The 18,465-nt window shown below is 38.8% G+C and overlaps 1 protein-coding gene across 2 annotated transcripts; it reads right to left on the bottom strand.

The window, feature by feature from the left end:
• Nucleotides 1–675: 675 nt before the first annotated feature.
• On the bottom strand, nt 676–18,440 carry STRADA (STE20 related adaptor alpha). Of its 2 annotated transcripts, none has more exons than XM_042474666.1 (12): nt 17,945–18,440; nt 15,288–15,345; nt 12,598–12,626; nt 8,935–9,037; nt 8,313–8,434; nt 7,385–7,493; nt 6,662–6,785; nt 4,879–5,050; nt 4,382–4,486; nt 4,015–4,256; nt 2,843–2,885; nt 676–1,792 (listed from the first exon to the last, which is right to left on the bottom strand). In XM_042474666.1, the coding sequence occupies exons 1-12, from the start codon at nt 18,245–18,247 to the stop codon at nt 1,640–1,642; spliced, it is 1,563 nt and encodes a 520-aa protein (XP_042330600.1). In that variant the 5' UTR covers nt 18,248–18,440; the 3' UTR covers nt 676–1,639. The 2 variants fall into 2 exon arrangements, with proteins under 2 accessions (XP_042330600.1, XP_042330601.1); XM_042474667.1 differs by having other exon boundaries at nt 17,969–18,440.
• Nucleotides 18,441–18,465: the final 25 nt, after the last annotated feature.

Below are 18,465 nucleotides of genomic sequence, written 5' to 3'. Positions count from 1 at the left end.
TACTATTAATGTTTGTTTCAGTATCTTCTACATCCTGCAGTTGTTTAGTATGTAAAGGAGACTTAAATCTGCATAACAGAGCCTGCATACAATCTTGATGACTTTTGATCTGCAACACTATGTATAACATCCTCCCCCTCTATCCACTTTGGTTTTACTTAACGTCTTTACCATTGAGTACTGAGATTTCTAGATTTTGTTGTTTTAAAAAGTAGTAGGCCTTGTCCTTAAATTAGTCATCACTACCATGTAACCTACCTTCAGTAAAAGGAATGCTTCAACTAGCAAGGCTATCCTTTGAGTTGCAAGATCAGTCAAACCTGATATAGCATGCCTTCTCATATAAAGAATTTGTACTTCCAGCTACATCTATGGCCCCATACAGACAGGCCAAAATAAAGTTGCTTCAGGTCACTTTGGAGCTATGCTGTTTAAATGATGCATGTGTTCTAAGAGGCCGGAAGCTGCACCAAAGCCATGCTCCAGTCCTAAGGACTAGAATGCAGCTTTGGCACAGCTTCCAGACTTAGGACGCATGCATAATTTAAACAGCATACCTCCAAAGTGACCCGAAGTAGCTTTATTTTGGCCTGTCTGTATGGGGCCTATATAACCCTTTATCCACAGGACAGTATCTGCTGTGGGAAGAACAAGACAAACCAACTGTCACACAAATTCCGTCATCAAATATTTTATTGGCAACAAAACTAAAACAAATGTGGTTTGTGTTCAAGTGCAGCCTGAGGCAAGTACCCAAGCCTTGCAACTGCTTTTCAGCTAGCCAAACACAGAAAGAGGTTGGCTCAGTGCTTACTTAAGTAAAAATAGTTAAGAAAATAGCCAGCACCTGTGCTAGACAGAAACTAAAGACTGACAAAAGCATTTTATGATAAGAAAATACAGTGAACATGCAAAAAGGTAGGGATGATACAAGGTGTCTGCTACTGCTAAGTAACATCAAACGCATCCTCTGCTGGAAGTAATAGGTGAAATTTAATTTAAAAAGATAAATGAAAAGAGTGCATAGCACTCAGCCTTACATAGACCCATGAGTGGAGCAGTAATATTACTTCAGCGAAATGCTGTCTTGGCTAGAAAATACTGATCTCTGTCCCTCTGACTTAACGACAGAAGCTTTTAGCACCATAGGATTAATCTTCCATTCCTATTTTTGCTTAGCCAGAGGAAAAGAGAATGCAAGACCAGGTTCAACATGGGATATACCTGTTAAAAGTCTACTTGTTCTTTGTTTTGCAAAGCTACTAATTTTCCATAGGTGTCAGAATGAACAAGAATGCTTTGTGAGTAGCACATGAACATCGAAGCAGAATCCTACCTCTCCCTTCAACTCTTCAACAGAAACTACACCAAACAGATTGAACTGAGATTTGTTGTAAAAGCAGCCATACCTTAACCTGAACTGGAGGTCTCTAGCACCATCTTTACCATATGCTTCCCTTCCCACAGTCAGCTCTCTGCCCTTGTTTCTATGTAAATATCATTTAAAGCACCTTCCTAAGGGAGATGTAAACTGCCATGTAACATTCATCACAGTTTTATGAGAAATAAATTAACCATCTCTGTAGAAAATCTTGCCACAAGGAGTTCTACACTCTCTGTGGTGTCTTTTGTTGGAGGTTCAGAACTCCCAATCATCCACCTCAAGCTGCTCCAGACTGGAAACCAGTCCAAAAATATGACTAGGATCTTGGGCCTGAATTCCTTCAAAGCTGGTGATTGGTGTAACTGGATATAGCAGTTCAGGAAGTGCTTCAGACGCCCGACGTTTGATCTGAAAAAGAATAGAAAACCCCTTAAAACATGTAAACTTTACAAGTTACTCTCAATCTAACACCAACTCATTTTCATGTGCTCTTCCAATAGCTATGGTTACCTATAGCTGCACTTTTGAATACTTAAAGATACTCTGTTATATCAAGATGGGCAACTTCTGTGGTCCAGGGCCATTTCTGCCCTCCAGTGGACTTTGGCATCCGGTACCCCACCAATTCCAACTCTGTTAGCAAACCACAGCCCAAGAAGCTTTTGGGGACACCAAAACGGAGGTGCATCAAGATGTTGGGGATAACTTGAGGGGAACCACATGTGGCTGTATTCATTTCTCACCCATATTTCTCATTTACTTCAACTTCCAGAATAAAGCAGGATTCTCATTTTTGTGAGGTTCACATAAAGTGGTAGAAACAAATGCGACCTTCACACGCAGTCAGTAAGTGTCCCTGAAGCATCCAACTGGCTTCTGTTGGATGCAGGATGTGCAACAGATGGATTAGGTGTGTATGTAAATTCAAGTCACTTGTTGACTGAGGGCAATCCCATAAATTTCACAGGCTTTTCTTAGGCAAGGAATAGTAAGAGATAGTTTTGCGAGCTGCTTCCTCTGAAATACAGCCTACAGCTACAGGTATTTGCTGGCAGTTTCTCATCCAACTAACTAGTGTTGACCCTGCTTAGCTTCTAAAATCAGATGGTATCTGGTACCTTTAGGTAGATCCCTCAAGGTCAAGAGGAGAAAAAATGATGCTTGTATGGGAAACTCAGAAACACAAAGGACTTTGGGGAATGGCGCTTGAGCATAACTACTTCATGTCCAATAAGTTCTCCACACAGACAAACCATTTCAATGTTTCTCCTACCACAACACCCTATGTTGGGGGTGGTGAGGGCAACATGCAGGCCTCGTACAACTCTTTAACCCCCTCCCCTTTTTGCAACTCATGTTGTTCTCCCAGTCTTGAGGCCAAAGTTAGCTCTGCACAAACATCTAACTGTACAAAGTTATAAACTATTAAGAAAAAGTGAGCCATTCAAGCTAGTTTACCTGTTTGAAAAAAGGATGGTTCAGCAATGCACTTGCGCTTGGCCTATGCAACAGAAACACAAGATGAGATTGTATAATGTATCCATAAGCAGAAGACACAAGCAGGAAAAATTCCCACTGCCTCCAGATATTCAAGCTTCAAATTTTGCAAGCTCAGTTGTTGCCAGGCACAAATTGGAATAATCAAGGAAAACAGAAACACAGCATCTGTGCACATGTAATATTGCTTTTCCTCCTGCCCAAATACAGGGACCAGCTCAAGACTTATTATTTTGGTATACTGCCAGAGTACTCTAAGGAACAGCAAGGATGTGCATTTTCTGATCCACCTGCATTCCAAATTCATCTGCAGCCATCCTTTGAGTCACTTGGGTTCTGAAACTAGTCTTCAGCTGTAGTTTCATCAACAGTTCTACTGATCTGCATATCCTTTTGCATTCCTGAAAACCCATGATGGCTCTCTTCTTGCCATACCCCAATGTAAAGATTTTCTGCGTAAGTCTGCATATTTGGAATATGAGCAAATTCTAGCAGAGAGGAAATATTTACATATTTTGCATAAGTTTGCCCCATCTTTTTCATGCAGACTTTGAACTGTTTTCACTAGCTAGCCAGGATTAGGAGAATTTATTCACAGACTCAGGCAGTAGCTGCTTCGAAGTATCCTCAACTCTTCTGGAATGTTTCAGCTTTGGAGCTGATAAACACTTCAGTTATTAAATTTTCTTGATGAGGAAGTCTCCAAGACTTCTATATTCTGGGGACAGAACCTAGGATAGAATGCTACATTGAGACTTAGTGGAATGGGATAGTTTTTTCTCTTTCAAGAGAATGTAAAAGGTTGGTAATCAATCATCAACAGTGTGCTGCAGGCCCAGGCAGAAGGGAAAATGGAAAACAGCAACTCCTCCAACAGAGTGTACTTTGTGCCTATTTTACATATTCCTTCCTACTGGAGCAGATGAGAAGAACCCAACCAAGTATATCCTTTTCTAATCCAGAAAAACTTAGTATTTTGGACAGTTCCCCACATCTCTCAGCCAGCACTGCCTGACCAATGTTAGTAGTATCTATAATAGAAGAAAACAAATGTACTGTATACCAGGCAGGATGTAGAGAGTACAGTATATCATTTAGGGGATAAAATATTTCAATATTCCTTCTCACTATACCTCAAGTCTGGGTTCCTCTGCAGGCACTGCTCCACAAAGTGATGGAAGGCAGGTGAAAATGTACGATGGTATGGATGTAGTGCTGCCTCACCATTAGAGGCCCTGCCACTGCTGGCTGCCATGCCTTCCCCAAGCCCAGTACTAGCCCCCGAGTGTGAGGGTTTCATGGTCAACTCCTCTGGAGGAATTGTGGTTGTGTCCAAGAGACAAGGGACAGTACCATTGAGCTTTTCCAGGAGCATCTGAAGCATGATAAAGGAAGGTAAGTATATTTGGATGATTAGAAAAACTCACATCAAATAAGCAGTTCATCTTATACTATATAGTTAATCAATACTGTATCAGAAGGAAAAGAGAACATCCTCACCTGTGTTGCAGGCATATCCTTGAATGGGACATGACCATTTGCCAGTTCACAAGCTGTTATTCCTACACTGTATATGTCACTCTTTGCATCATAGCCTTGGAGATTCTAAAACCGAAAGATAGAATTACTGTTGTGTTTAAACCTTTGCAATTGCCAACTAAATTAAACAGCGAATCCATTCTAGCTGACCTCACCAAGACAGTATTTATAGATGCATTCATTTTTACTTCCAAGTTAAACAAACATTCCTCCTCAGTGGAAGAAGAGGGGGACACATCTGTCTTATGGTTTAAGGACAAATCCTCTGTACAAAAATTGGATGTTGATAGAGTGAAACACTGGTTCAAGCTGCTCACAAGAAAGTATAGTTTGTGTTGGTAAGGAGTCGTCTGTCTATTATTTTAAAATACATAATTTCGCCCAAAATTTTTACAAGAATTGGTACTGTCCATTGGATGGAAGGTCAAGAAAAATTAGACAAGAAAAATCTAACATACCTGTTGCAAGACCTCTGGACTCAGCCATGGTAGTACCTTGATACTGTACTTGGGGAAATCATGAACTACTTTGAGACGCTGGCCATGACTGATCATGCTCAAATTACTGCGCAACCCAGAAAGGTACACCTTCCCATCTGCAGAAATCAGGACATGACTGGCCTTCACACTCCTGCATGCAAAGAAGACAGAGATAAAGCCACAAACCCATACCCATACATGCCTCCTCCATTTGATACTTGGGAAATCAAAAACCTGCCATCCAAGAATGCCACACTGCTCTGATTCTTCAAGGAGAGAATTGTGGATAAGTCCAACAACCATCTGGCTGCTGAGGTGTGGCAATACTTACTTTAATGAAAAATACAAAGGCATGCGTCAAGGTGAGACTCACTCAACTTTTTTACTCAGATGGCAGCACAATGGGTCTTTTTGATCTCACCGCTACCACCAATTACGTATGTGAAGGTGATGCCACTATAGCTTACATTTTGTGAACTGCTTAGGGAGTGCTTAAGTGCATTGATAAGTGGTATAGAAATGTATTTGCTATTGCCATCCCACCAATTCTTCACTGCAAGACTTAAACTCGGGACTCTCTTAAGAGTCTCCTGCACTTTAACTCTCGTTAGATGCCAGCCCTCTGGGTTCCTATTTTCCCCCAGCTTGGCATCAATTATTCTTTGACAGCCACACACCCACTATCTAATGTGTCCCAAACCTAAAAGACTTTTCTCAATTTTGGTAGTGTTTTTTAATGTGTTTCTGAAATCACATCAGACAGCTGCTTGTTGAAACAAATGAAAAAATTTATTTGCAAGTCAAGCTGAATACAGTATCTCTTTTAGTGGATGGTGTTCACGGTCTCAGCAGCCTAACTCTTCGCCCCTGAGGGCACACCAAACATCAACCCCTTTCAAACTTGCTCCTCTTTCCTACACACTCTCTCCTGGGAGGAGCCTGGCATCGCTTCTACTGGCTAGTGGCAAGGTTCTAATCTGCCTGTTGTCTCCACAACATACTACTGTGATGGCTCAGAAATAAACTGTAACTTCAACACCTTTACTTACAAAAGGCTGAAGTCTTGACAGTTCATACACATCCCCCACCCACTGCTGTACCAAACCCGTGTGACTAGCTCATGTCCCACTCCCAAATGCATCTAGGAAGTAGACTTAAGTCTATGAAAGCTCATGCTGCCAATTTCTTTATTTCAGTTAGTGTCAAAGGTGCTACAAGTTCTCTCTATGTACACTGTAAACTTAGGGAGTGCTTAAGTGATATAGAAATGTACTTGCTACTTGCTACTAACAGTAGCAAGAAGAAAAACCAATACTATGAAATGTTAATATATCCTATGTTGTTTCTACACACTATAAATTTTTTAAGCCAGTTTAACTAGCATGACTCCCAAGTAAGGAGCCTTAGGAGCTGCAGCCCTGTTAAGAGACCTAATTTTTTTAATCAAAATATTCTTGCCAAGACAATAATGCTTGGTATGGTAGAAGGCAGTAAGAAAAGAGGAAGACTGCATTACAGATGGACAGACTCAACCAAGGAAGTCACAGCCCTTAGTCCGCAAGACCTGTCGATGATAGGGTGACTTGGAAGTCTCTCATTCATAGGGTTGCCATAGGAAAGTCGATGGTAGTTAACAACTGTTCTCATTATGATCACAACTTCCTGATAGTTTGTGGGAAGCCAAGACAGTGAGATGGAATTAAAACCATTTAAACTTTGCTCTGTATTCTTTTCAACTGCTTTAAACTACATTATTTCTTACCTGTGAACATATCCCATATGGTGAATGTAATCAAGGGCCTTTAATACACCTTGGAGAATATAAGCCATAGCTAATTCACTCATTCCATCCATAAAATGTGTACAAATTAAATCTTTAGCAGAACCTACAGAATGAAGGAATACAAACACTAAGTATTTTTAAGATCCAAAAAAGAGAAAGAACCAATTGTCTTTGGCGCTATATTATTTATAGAAGTATATATTTATAATCTTATCATGTTCAGATCTAAGGTTAAACACATACAATTATTTGTAAGGAGAGTTACAAGTGATCTCTCTCACAATCAATAGGATTTTATTTTAAAGATAATACACAGCTGGGACTCTGTATCCATGGATTCTGCATCCACTGATTAAACCATCTATGGCTTGAAAATATTCAAGAAATATTAATAATAATAATTCCAAAAAAACAAACCTTGATTTTGCCATTTTATACAAGGGACACTACTTTACAACCCCACAGAATATAATGGGATTTGAGCATCCTCACATTTTGCTATCCACAGGGGGTCCTGGAACTAAACTCCAGTGGATAACAAGGCCCCTCTTACATTTAGGATGGTAGTATTAATGTGAAGCAGATCTTTCAAAAATCTGATATATAAGATATAGCTTGTCCACACAAAAATATACCATTCCCACTGCATTTTTTCCTGGTATTCCCACTCCTATCAACAGTAGGGATTCATACTTTACCTACCATAGGCCATGAAAGATGTAATAACCCACAGTTCATTGTCAGCTATGAAGGCTGCTTTATATGGCACAAGATTAGGGTGACTGAAGAACTTTGATACATGGAGCTCCCCCTGAAACAAAAAGAATTATGCCACAAATGAGTTTTAGGCCCAAACCATACTGCAGAAATAACCCAGTTTGAGACCACTAACTATCCTGGCTCAGTGCTAGGGAATCCTTGGAATTGTAGTTGGTGGCACCTGGCAGAAAAGGCTTAATGTCTCACAAAACTACAATTCCCAGAATTCCCTAGCATTGAACCAAGGCAGTTAAAGCGGTCTCAAACTGGATTATTTCTGCAGTGTGTTTTGAACCTTACTGAATTAAGTGCCTAATTATTAGTAGACATCCAAAGAACATAGAAATGCACTTCCCCTTGGCTCCTCTGGGGAAAATGGCTATTCCTGCAGCAAAAGGGTATGGCACTTACAGTGTCCATTTCCTCAAGGTCATAATGAAAAAGAATGAAGCTGTAACCTATGCACACTTACCTAGGAATAAAACCAAGTGAACCCGGTAGAATCCTTGTTCTGAGCAAATATGCATCAGATTATGCTGTAAAATTCATTTTAGTGACAGATTTTGATTCAAAATCCTATTGTTAAGAAGACTTCTCGAAATGCCTTCCTTGGAAACTCAGGGGGACATTAATTTATTGTCTATCTTAGGATAGGTACCCGGTATTCGTCAGTTCTGAGATTCTAGACATACACTAGAAGAGGCAAAAAAAACAAGGCAGGCCTTTTTCCTAATTCCAGAACTGTAGGGCCTTAATGAGGGGAATGCCTTCAGGGAAATCTGTCACACAGTACCGTAATTCAAGCCCAACCAAAGTGAGCATATTCCAGAATAGACAAACCAGACTAATGTGATATGATTGCTAATTCTACCTGCAAAAACGCCACCATCTCATTGGTGCAAGCCTCTAGGTTGATCCTCCGGACAGTGACAAACTCTCCTGTTGGTTTATACCGTGCCAGGTTCACAGTCATTAGCTCCTCAAAGCCCTTTCCTGAAAAGATACAAGTACAACCATTTTAGTACAAGCTCATTGGAATGAGAGGCAAATTATCCAAGTAATATTTTCTTGTTCGCTATTATTTATTCCAAAATCTTAATTATTGTGGACTTAAGAGACTGTCAATCTTCATGAAACAGTTTTTAAAATAATATTTCTTGGCTCTTTTCCTTTTTTGTTATTATCATCATGTTGTTCAATTAAAGCATGCTTGCCTTTTCCTCTATGCACACCATACAGAGAGGTGTCATTTTCTCAATGTTTCAGTTATCACACCATGAGAAGGGTTTTTTATTCTTTGTACTTTGCTTTCTTATAGTCTAAAATACATGTAAACCAGGAGGTAATCTAATTGCTTTTTTTTTTAAATGATAGCATCCCAGTAACGGTCAATGTCCATCAATTCAGAAAATGAGGCAGCTAAGAAAAAACAGGAGACCAGTACTATGCAAAGGAAAACAGCCAACATATTCCCCACCCCATGAAAACATTACCTATTATGGTCAGTAGCTCATAACAATTAATGTCAGGCAAATAACCACTCATGGTGTCCCTTTTGGGGGAAGATGCTATTGATTCTGAGCTTGCTTCATTGGTCTGCAAAAGAAAACAAAACAAATAAAATCCAGAAGACTAGGAACAAAAAAAGAGAGGCTTTTAAAAAAAATCTATCAAATTGCAGGCTATAGCTGTGTAAACCAAGTTTGGAAAAGTAGTTTCCATTCAAATATCACATACGAAAAGGACTATCAAATAGCTGCCAAATGCTTTGTAATGTTTGGTTATGCTTCTCATTGTATTAATTCAGTGAGACATTTGCTCACCAAAGTAGCCTTCTCATTTCAATTTATATGGTCCCCAAAGTAGATTATTTGACTGGACGCATTTGGACCTAATGATAAAGAGGGAATCATTGCTTGTATTTACTCATCAACTGAGTATGATCATTGTGCTGATGTAATCTGCCCAGGTGTTCCTACTTCCAGGTGTCATCCAAACCTAACAGCAATTTACACTCTGCCTTGATTATCCCCTAAGACATGTTCTATGGTTCTTTTCTCTAGCATAGAGGCGGTGGGGAGCCAGAGCACTTACTCCTGCCAAGTCCAGCTGACACATTCAGATGCTCCTACTCCAAGTGGGATTGAGTAGGCAGCATGCATCAGACACAGTTCATGCTGTTTTTGTACTGTTTTATGTGAATGAGGTTGCATTTCACTCTTAGAATATTTTGTTGGTCTGCTTTTGTAATCACTCCTGAAAACTCAACAAATGTTCAAATTTCAAACACCAAATTTCCACATATAAACTTTAATTCTAATTTTTGACAGAACTTGGGACGTTCCAATTTTATTGTATAGATCCCAGAATCAGTAGCTTTGCCACATGGGAGATCCTTGGAGTTGTAGTCCAAACAAACAAATTTTCCAAGCTCTGAATTTCTGTGCATCTTCCAAATCTAGATATGAGATCTCATAATTCTATTTCAGTCCTTAGCTAAAGTGAATTTAGGAAGCAGGTCAAAGAAAGACATCTACCTCCAGCAGACAGCTATTGGAAGTCAAAGGAGATAGCTCTGGACTAAACGAACCAAAGAAATGATATATTGCTAGCATTAATTCCAGAAATGTGCAATGTTCTCCACACTTCTTTTGAAATCTTTTAGAGAAACTCCATCTCCTGCCTTTTCTTTTTATCATCTTTGCTTTGCCTACAAAGCACAGCACACGCTGAATAAACTTTATAAATAAATATATATATTTTTTCACAAATGCAAAACAAATATTAGAAAAAAATAAGCAGATAATATTATTTGGATATGGGCAGCTACCTATTTACAATATAATCTCAAACATGTTTACTCAGAATTAAGTCCTTCAAGCAGTCTTACTTTCAGGTAAACATGGATGCAACTACAGCTTGAAAGGTAGATGGTTGTAAATTAATACCGGTGTTCTAAAATTTCACACTGCAAAAAACAACAAAACTGTTATTCTGACAAATAAATACATTTTGTTCCAAAGAAGCTGACAACACCCACCTTCCAAAACAGCATTAGTTATTTTCTACATCGCCACGCAGAAATAATAACTGCTTGGAAAATTCGGTCCATGCAGAACTATACTAAAGTCTTGACATTTTACAAAAATGTAAAAAGCTCAACTTAAAATGCCTCTTGTGAAGTACAGAGAAGAAAAAGCCCTGCCAAGAAAAACAAATACAGCTGCTGCCAAGGGTTTCAACGCAGGATCTCTTTTGGTGTAAAACAGCAAAAAACAACCCACATCTCTTAATCCAAATCTACTGTTTCATAAAATAATTAGCCTCAAAATAGATGGCTTTTTCAAAACACTGTGTTTATGTTGATCTATTTTTTAACAACCTATGTATGGAAAAAAATAATCAGATTGCGCTGTTAACCAATGCAACGAAAAAAAGAGGGCCAAGGCTGGAAAAAGAATCTACGTAAAATTAGCAACTCGTGATTTATCTAACCACTGCAGCCTCATTCTGCAAATTCCCCCCTACCGCTCTTACCCACAGCCCCTCTCTCCCCTACATTCTACATAAGGAATTCCAACAACTCTGCTTTCTCTGGCTCTAAGCCTCCTCTAGTCTTCATATGCTCAAATTCTCCTTTTCATTGCAGTAGCTATTTTGTTTACTTTAGCTATTATGGCTTCTAGATCCCCCCCCCCATTTAACTGCAAAACCTGCCGAACTCTTATTTTTTCTTCCTTTCCTGACAGCAGTATAGAACATCTTTTATTGCTAGACCTTTTGAAATGCATTCCCTCGTCCTTCCTTTCTCGTTGACCCTTCATTGCTTCCGCTTCTTATGAATTCTGCCCCATCCCCACAAACGTGGGCTTCCTCTTGACAAAGATCTTTTCTCTCATTGCACTGCCTGATGTGCTTCTTTTCTTCAGCTGTCCCAGGCTATAATATCCTTACTTTCACAATCTCCAACTTTCCCCGCTGTTCAAAAAGCTCCTGTGGGAGGTTTCCCTCAACAATACTGACCCCCCCTTTCATTTCTCTCACAGAAACTGTCTGATTTGTCAAGGTTGTAACTGACAATGCTTTTATGCCTTTAGATCATGTATGAATATTCCATAACTAGTTGCAGACTGAAAGCTGCTAAAAGTCTCATTAGTATGTCTTCTCAGAGGTAAGCCCCATTAAGTTCAATAGGGCTTGCTTCTAGCTGAATGACTGCATACTCAAGCAATCCTCAGTAAGCCCTACTGAACTCAACTGGATTTACTATTGAGTAAGGCGGGTTACAGACCGCCGCCGCCGTTTGCTCCGTGAGGGAGCTGTAGCAGCCACACCGTGCGGCTCCCGTGCGGAGCAAAAAAAGGAGTTCCAAAATGGAGCTCCTTCTTGCAGCGCCTCTATGACGTCGCGAGGTGCCACTGGCGCATTCGCAACGTCATAGGCGCCGCGACACGTCTGGATGCTATGCGTCCAAGACGTAAAGATGGCAGCGCCCTTATGAACAGGGCGCCGCCATTTTGTACATATTCCATACGTACTAGGGTTAGGGGTGTGTGGAAGCACCGCCCCTTCCTAACCCTAATACGTATGGAATACGTATTTTTGGCGGTCTGTAACCCACCTAAGATATACATGGGCCTGCACTGGAATGACATGAATGTATGGAATTACAATATTCCTGGGTCTCACTTGGTTGACCAGGCATCTGAGATTTTCCAGCTCTGGCCAAAACTATGGAAAAAGTAGTTGCAAGTTAAATCTGGCAGGTTATTATTGCCTGAGATTTAATTTTTAGTCGGAGAAAAGAGAAACATTTTTCCCTCTTACTATGTTGCTTTTTAAATTCCCCCTCTTAAACAGACGTTTTATCCGTTTAAAAAAATTAAATGAGATAAACCAAACAGTCATATAATTTAATTCTACTAGGACTGAGAACAGCCATTTGAAAATCCAAGATTATGGCTAAAATAGATTCACATGCCACACACCAAAACCGTCTTTCCAGGGTGAAACCTTGTTCCCACATATGTAAAGCTGGAAAAAAAATTGATGTATAAATAAGATAAAATGGAAAACAAGTCAGAATGTCCACAAGGAACAAGAACAAATTTTCATGCAATAGGCCACAGCACCACAGCCTACAAAAAATCACTTACTTTTCTCCGAGAGTCACCCAGAGGCTGCTCTGGAGTAAAGAAATCAATTGTTCAATCGTCTTTTCTTAAACAGGTACCCATTGAGAATAACACTAAAATAAGTTTATAACAAGTAATGTTTAAAATAATTTCAAAAGAATATTCAGTCCCACACTGCTGCTATATAGACAGTTGTAATTTTTTGCAGGTTTCAGGAATGCATATAAAGGCTTATTTGCTTACAAAGCTCAGAAATGAGGGAAACTTCAAATGGCATTTATTCATTCTAAATCACTGAGTGGAAATATGGTTTGAGACCACTGCTTGTGGTCTTCAAACACCAACCAATACCATCTCAACCATAGCCTAGCATGAGGAAGCATTGGAAGAGAGGCATAGATGGAAACATAACCTAGCTCTATGACTATTTTACTAATTTGACATTCTCAAGCTTTTTTGAAGCAATCATTAACCCTGGGAGAAAAGTAATTATAGACTGCATAAGACTGAAACTACTAACCAAGCTCTACCCTCATCCCAAGCCAACATATGTTTAGCATTAAGGAGGGCAACTGAGTTGGTGGTCTCCATTCTTTCCACATATACAGAAGCAACGGAAAAAGGGGAGCAGAAAAGGGCAACGCTGCGCTGAAAATTCATAGAAGTGTCAAAATGGTATAAAATTCAGAGGTGTGGGATAGACTAGAAAACGACTCACTGGAAACCCTTAGTAAGTTACAAAAGCCACTTTCTAAAGTGGCAATGAAATTCAAATCTATGTGGAAGCTTGGAAGCTTTTAAGAGATATTTTGGAAGAAAAAAAGGTAAGCACTGCTCAGTACTGCTTTCATGAAGAATTTTTACACTAAAGAACTTGGAATCGGCTACAGTTAATACCCAGAGCCTGGTGGAAGTGATTTATTCCTACTTGTTGATTTGTTTGTCTTCTTCTTTGGGATATTATATTATGACTCTTCTAAGATTCTGTCAACTTATATTACAAATAGGAATCTTACTGATATTAAATTATTTCCAGATTAATATTTTAAATTGGTACATTTATTACATTCCCAAGTAGCTAATAAAAATGTCACTTACTCTAAGAATTTTGTGGACACTTATTTCCAAATGCAACCAAGAAAACATCTATTTAGTATTGTTCCTTCGACGTTGACTATTTCGGTTAAAAGAATTTTTGGTGGACACCATATTCTGTTCTCTGAATATTCAAAACTGTACACTACGGATCAACACTTTTGTTGCAGGCCAATAGCACTGGTTATCTCCTCTTAGAACTATAGCTCATTCTACACTAAAAAGGTTTACTGTTATGTTATTGCCCAAATGGTCATCTCATATGGATTAGATTGACAGAGTAATGCTTGCAACAACATTGTGCGGGAAAATTAAGAGAAGGCTCTGTGAGAGCGAGGAGGGAAAAATGCCACTGACCTATTAAAAAATTAAAAAGCACACATCCCACAAAATCCTAGCATTCTGTTGAGCAGGAAGTCATTTGTCCACCTACATGTCCAAGCAAGAGCCAAACTAAATCTAAATTAAGAGGAAAGAGGTTCATAAAGTAAAACTGTTATTTTTACCGTTAAAAGTCTAAATCATTAAGATTCGGACTGAACTGCTGCAGCATAATGCCAAGGAGAGAGATAAACATTTTGAACAACCTAACGGAAGCCTTACTGGTGTGTGTCTTTTCTGTCTTAGATTTTATTATAGATAATTTTACTAGTGTAAATTATAAACAAAAATAGTTAGTAAGAATGTGTCAGATTCAGCAATCTGACTGAGGGCTGGAGCAGGCAGGAGCAAAAGAGCAGCCCGAGTCTGCTCTAGCTGCAAGTGCTGACTGCATGGCCCACTCCCAAAGTGGGCTGCTTTGGAGGCTCCTTTTTGCTCCAGTCCAAAGGACCAGAGTGCGGCTTTGGGCCACTTTGGAGGCATGCATCATTTGAACTCCACGCATCCAAAGCGACCAGAAGCTGCCCCATTTGGCCCATCTGTTCCAGGCCTGAGACAGCGAAACACAATAACACATAATAAATGATTATGTTACAACAAGCAAGCAGCTGAAAATGTTTGTGAGCACAGAAAAATCTGCTAGGCAAAATCTCTGTTCTCTGTAATGAATACAACCCCTCTCTGATGTTGACCTAAATACAATCTACTGCCAATTTTCACCTCAGTATCAGCTTAAACATGTGGGTTACAGCTGTCTAATTCTTGTTCTAGGAACCTGTTTCCAATTATTACACATCTGTGTCTCCTCCTCCTGTATGCAGGACAATTCCTTCTCATGCTTTTATCACCACTTTATCCTCTCCACAAAGATTAACCCTTAAGAATCACGGTTTAGGAGCAAAATTAAATAGAAATGCTCTTCTGGAAACCCAAATGAAATGAACTGCAAGAGAACAATGCCTGTGGAAAAGGCTCCCAGTGAATCATGAAACTTAAAAATAACAGTTCACAGATTAGAAACCCTCTTCATTTTTGTGAAATTTCTGTGGAATGTTATTCATTCCTACAGATACTCAAAAGTAAGCCAATTAAATATCTATGATTGAGCCTATATCAGAAAGTTTTAGGACTGCACTCTTTGTGTTTTTAATACCTAATTCAACTTCACAAAACTGAAAAAATCTAAAGTATAAATTCACAGCAAAGTAGATTTCTAAAGCAGTTTAAGCACGTACCTCCAAAGAGTTCCAGTTCTCGCAAGCCCTCAAAGATGAACTTCTCGGACATCCACCTCTAGAAAAGAAACCCGATAGATTGAACCTTCATGTGCCATTATTATTTAATCAGTGTGTGTTATTTATAATAAGTCTATGGATATTACAGATTATATTAACCCAAGCAAAACCAACATAACATTTTGGCTTAAGAAAGACGACTCCGCTATAAGATCTGCCTATGTCTGAATGTCACTTGTATAGGTAGTGAAGAGCCTCAGGCTTGCAAACCTTATGTGCGGCACTACTCCTGCTCTCCAATTCTGGTTTGACATAAACTGTATTCTGCTATTTTGGTTCAATCAGCATAAGCACATATCTAGTCTGCCAAGTGAAGCAAAATAAAAGATAATTGTCTCAACCCAGGATCAGAGAGCATCTATCACTAACTCCCTCTTAACAATTGGAGAAGCTGTGTACACACAAAAGGCTTTTCTCTATTATTCAGGCAAGTCACATAGTAGTTTACTTCCCCACACACTCTTCTGATGTTAAAAACAGATCCAATCTCTTATATATCCCTTATGTATAAACGGGACAGACATGTGAGCAAGCATGTCTGGCTGTCTCCATTACATCTATTTTAGTTCTTAGTTGTAGCGAATTTGTTCTGTTATTTCAATGAGATTTAAATATAACTAAGGGTGCATGTAGATTGATTGAAAACATCCAGATTTTGTTCCTGTTCTTCAAACCAACTGAGGAGGATGGTATGAAAATTGTCTGATTGTACGGGAAATTGACAGAAAATATTCTGGGATAAACAAAACATGTATAGATCTCTGAAACATAATCTAGGACCCTGATCTTTTTAATCCATCTGAGTGCTCCCTGTGTTTAGCTACATCACAATTATAGGTAAACTTGTAAGACATTTAGCCACCACTATCAAAACAAAATATAATGAAACGACAAATCTGCAAGAGAAATGGCAATAAACCGAAGTAGAGGTGCAAGGTGAAAAATGTCCCTCTTTCAGAAATACCTAAAATGAAAGTCAAGTTACACATATTGTATATAGTGGTCCAATTTATAATTTCCTTAAGATGAATATCACTAAGAAACACATACTTCATACAAGACAGAATTAGAATAGTAATGGTATTCAATGCCATAGTTTTTTGTGGGTTTTTTGGACTATGTGGCCATGTTCTAGAAGAAAAAAACACAAAAAACTATGGATGCCGGCCATGAAAGCCTTCGGTTTTCAGTGCCTTCATTTGTTTCAAAGAAACTAAATAATGCAGGTTAAGTGTATCCTAAATATGCCAATAAAAATAATTTCCAAGTAAAGTTCTAAAATTGTCTGAAGAAAACATTTAACCCAACTAAATTCACTATCTTTTTAAATATATATATATATCAAACATACAGTCAGCCCTACATATCCACAGCATTGTGATCCATGGTTTGAAAATATTCCAAAAGGTTATAAACCCCAAAAAGCAAACCTTGTTCTTGCTATTTAATATAAGGGACACAATTTCACAAAGCCATTGTATTTAATGGGACTGGAGCATCCATGGATTTTGGTATCCACAGAGGGTTCTGGAACCATACAAGGGCTCACTGCGTATGCTAAAGCAATCCCAATCAGTTCAGTACGGTAAAATTGTGCTCAGAAATATCCTAATTTTTAAAACTGCTGAAAATTCACATCAATACAATGAAAACTTTGTAAGTCCTTACTGTCAGAAAGTAATTATTTTACTCAATGTTGCAAACTGTCAAGAATTTTAAAAGATTAGAAAGCACTCTGAATGCTTAGACAAACACCATAAGCTAGGGAGAAAGGGACAGCTGGACTTGGGTTTGTAAAACTTGAGTTGTAGTCTCATTTTACCATGCAATGGAAATGTCAGCAAATCACCTCCTATCACCCTTCGTTGCCTTCTATAAAAATAGGAGTAAGAGTGACTATAATTAAATTTAATCACAGTTTGTCAGCTTCAATTGAAACAAAAGGCTGCTGTTAATCAAAAACAGAAGTCAAAACCTTGGAGCAACTCACTGTGAGCATATGAGCCCATCTCAATAAACTGTGTGTGTGTTGTTGGTGTTATTTTTGGCCTGTTACAGACTGCCAAAATAAAGCTGCTTTGGGTCTCTTTGGAGGTATGCTGTTTAAATAATGCATGCATCCTAAGAATCCGGAAGCTGCACCAAAACCACACTCCAGTGCTTAGGAATGGAGTATGGCTTTGGCGCGACCTCCGGACTCTTAGGACCCAGGCATCATTTAAATAGCATACCTCCAAAGAGACCCAAAGCAGCTTTATTTTGTCAATCTGTAACAGGCTTTGTGACATCTGAAAAAGTCAATTAATACTGTAAAGAGATTTTTTTTTTGCACATAAAATGAGCCATACAAATGGGAAATATTGCTATAGTACATAATTATTTTTAAACATTTATTTAAAAAGGTTTTTAAAGACAGGATTCTGGCTGTGGTGTGTTTGTCCTAGGTTTTGCACCATCATTACAACTTTGAATGCCTCCTGAAAATGAAACACGCAAGTCAAAACAGCTCTATTTCATACATCAGCAACGTGTCTGATATCTGAAGCAGGATATACAGGACATGCTTGTTAGTGATGCTTGAATATATAGACACTCACCCTAATTCGTTCTGGCTTACTTACAAGGAAAGACATGGAATCCAGACTTGGCAATACTACTCCGCAGGCACGAAATTTGAAAGATGCCCTGAGAATAAAAAGAACAGGGGAAGTGTTATACAAGCTAATAAGATGAATCTTTTCTAACCCATTACATACCTGCACCAGAGTCATAGTGGCCATACTGTGGCCACAGAAAACATTAAGGACTGCTTTGCTACCCGTTGTCTGCTCCATGTCACAGCAACAGAGATACAATGACATGAACAAGTTATTACATTCCTCAGCTTTTACAAACCTCATTCCTTAAATGGAAAAATAAACTTGTATTGACACCATCATCACTGATCCAAATAGTGTATCATCCATTATTTTACTACCAAGAGAAATTTAACTTATTTAAAGACCAAATAGGCTACTACACTTTTATACAAAAGCTAAACATAAATCTGGCAAACATACCCAAGATCAATTAGCTACAATTAAACCGAGTGGGTCAAAATAGACCTACCTGAGAGTAT

This window comes from Sceloporus undulatus, chromosome 6, assembly GCF_019175285.1.
Source record: "Sceloporus undulatus isolate JIND9_A2432 ecotype Alabama chromosome 6, SceUnd_v1.1, whole genome shotgun sequence".
Lineage (NCBI taxonomy): Eukaryota > Metazoa > Chordata > Lepidosauria > Squamata > Phrynosomatidae > Sceloporus > Sceloporus undulatus.
This window is presented reverse-complemented; position numbering and strand designations above follow the sequence as displayed.

Coding starts and splice junctions, on each gene's coding strand:
- STRADA (XM_042474666.1), bottom strand. CDS start 18,247: ATGAGGTTTGTAAAAGCTGAGGAATGTAATAACTTGTTCATGTCATTG. Junction 15,346..17,944: donor GTAAGCCAGAACGAATTAGG/GTGAGTGTCTAT, acceptor TTTCTTTTCTAG/AGGTGGATGTCCGAGAAGTT. Junction 7,494..8,312: donor AGATGGTGGCGTTTTTGCAG/GTAGAATTAGCA, acceptor TTTTTGTTTCAG/GGGGAGCTCCATGTATCAAA.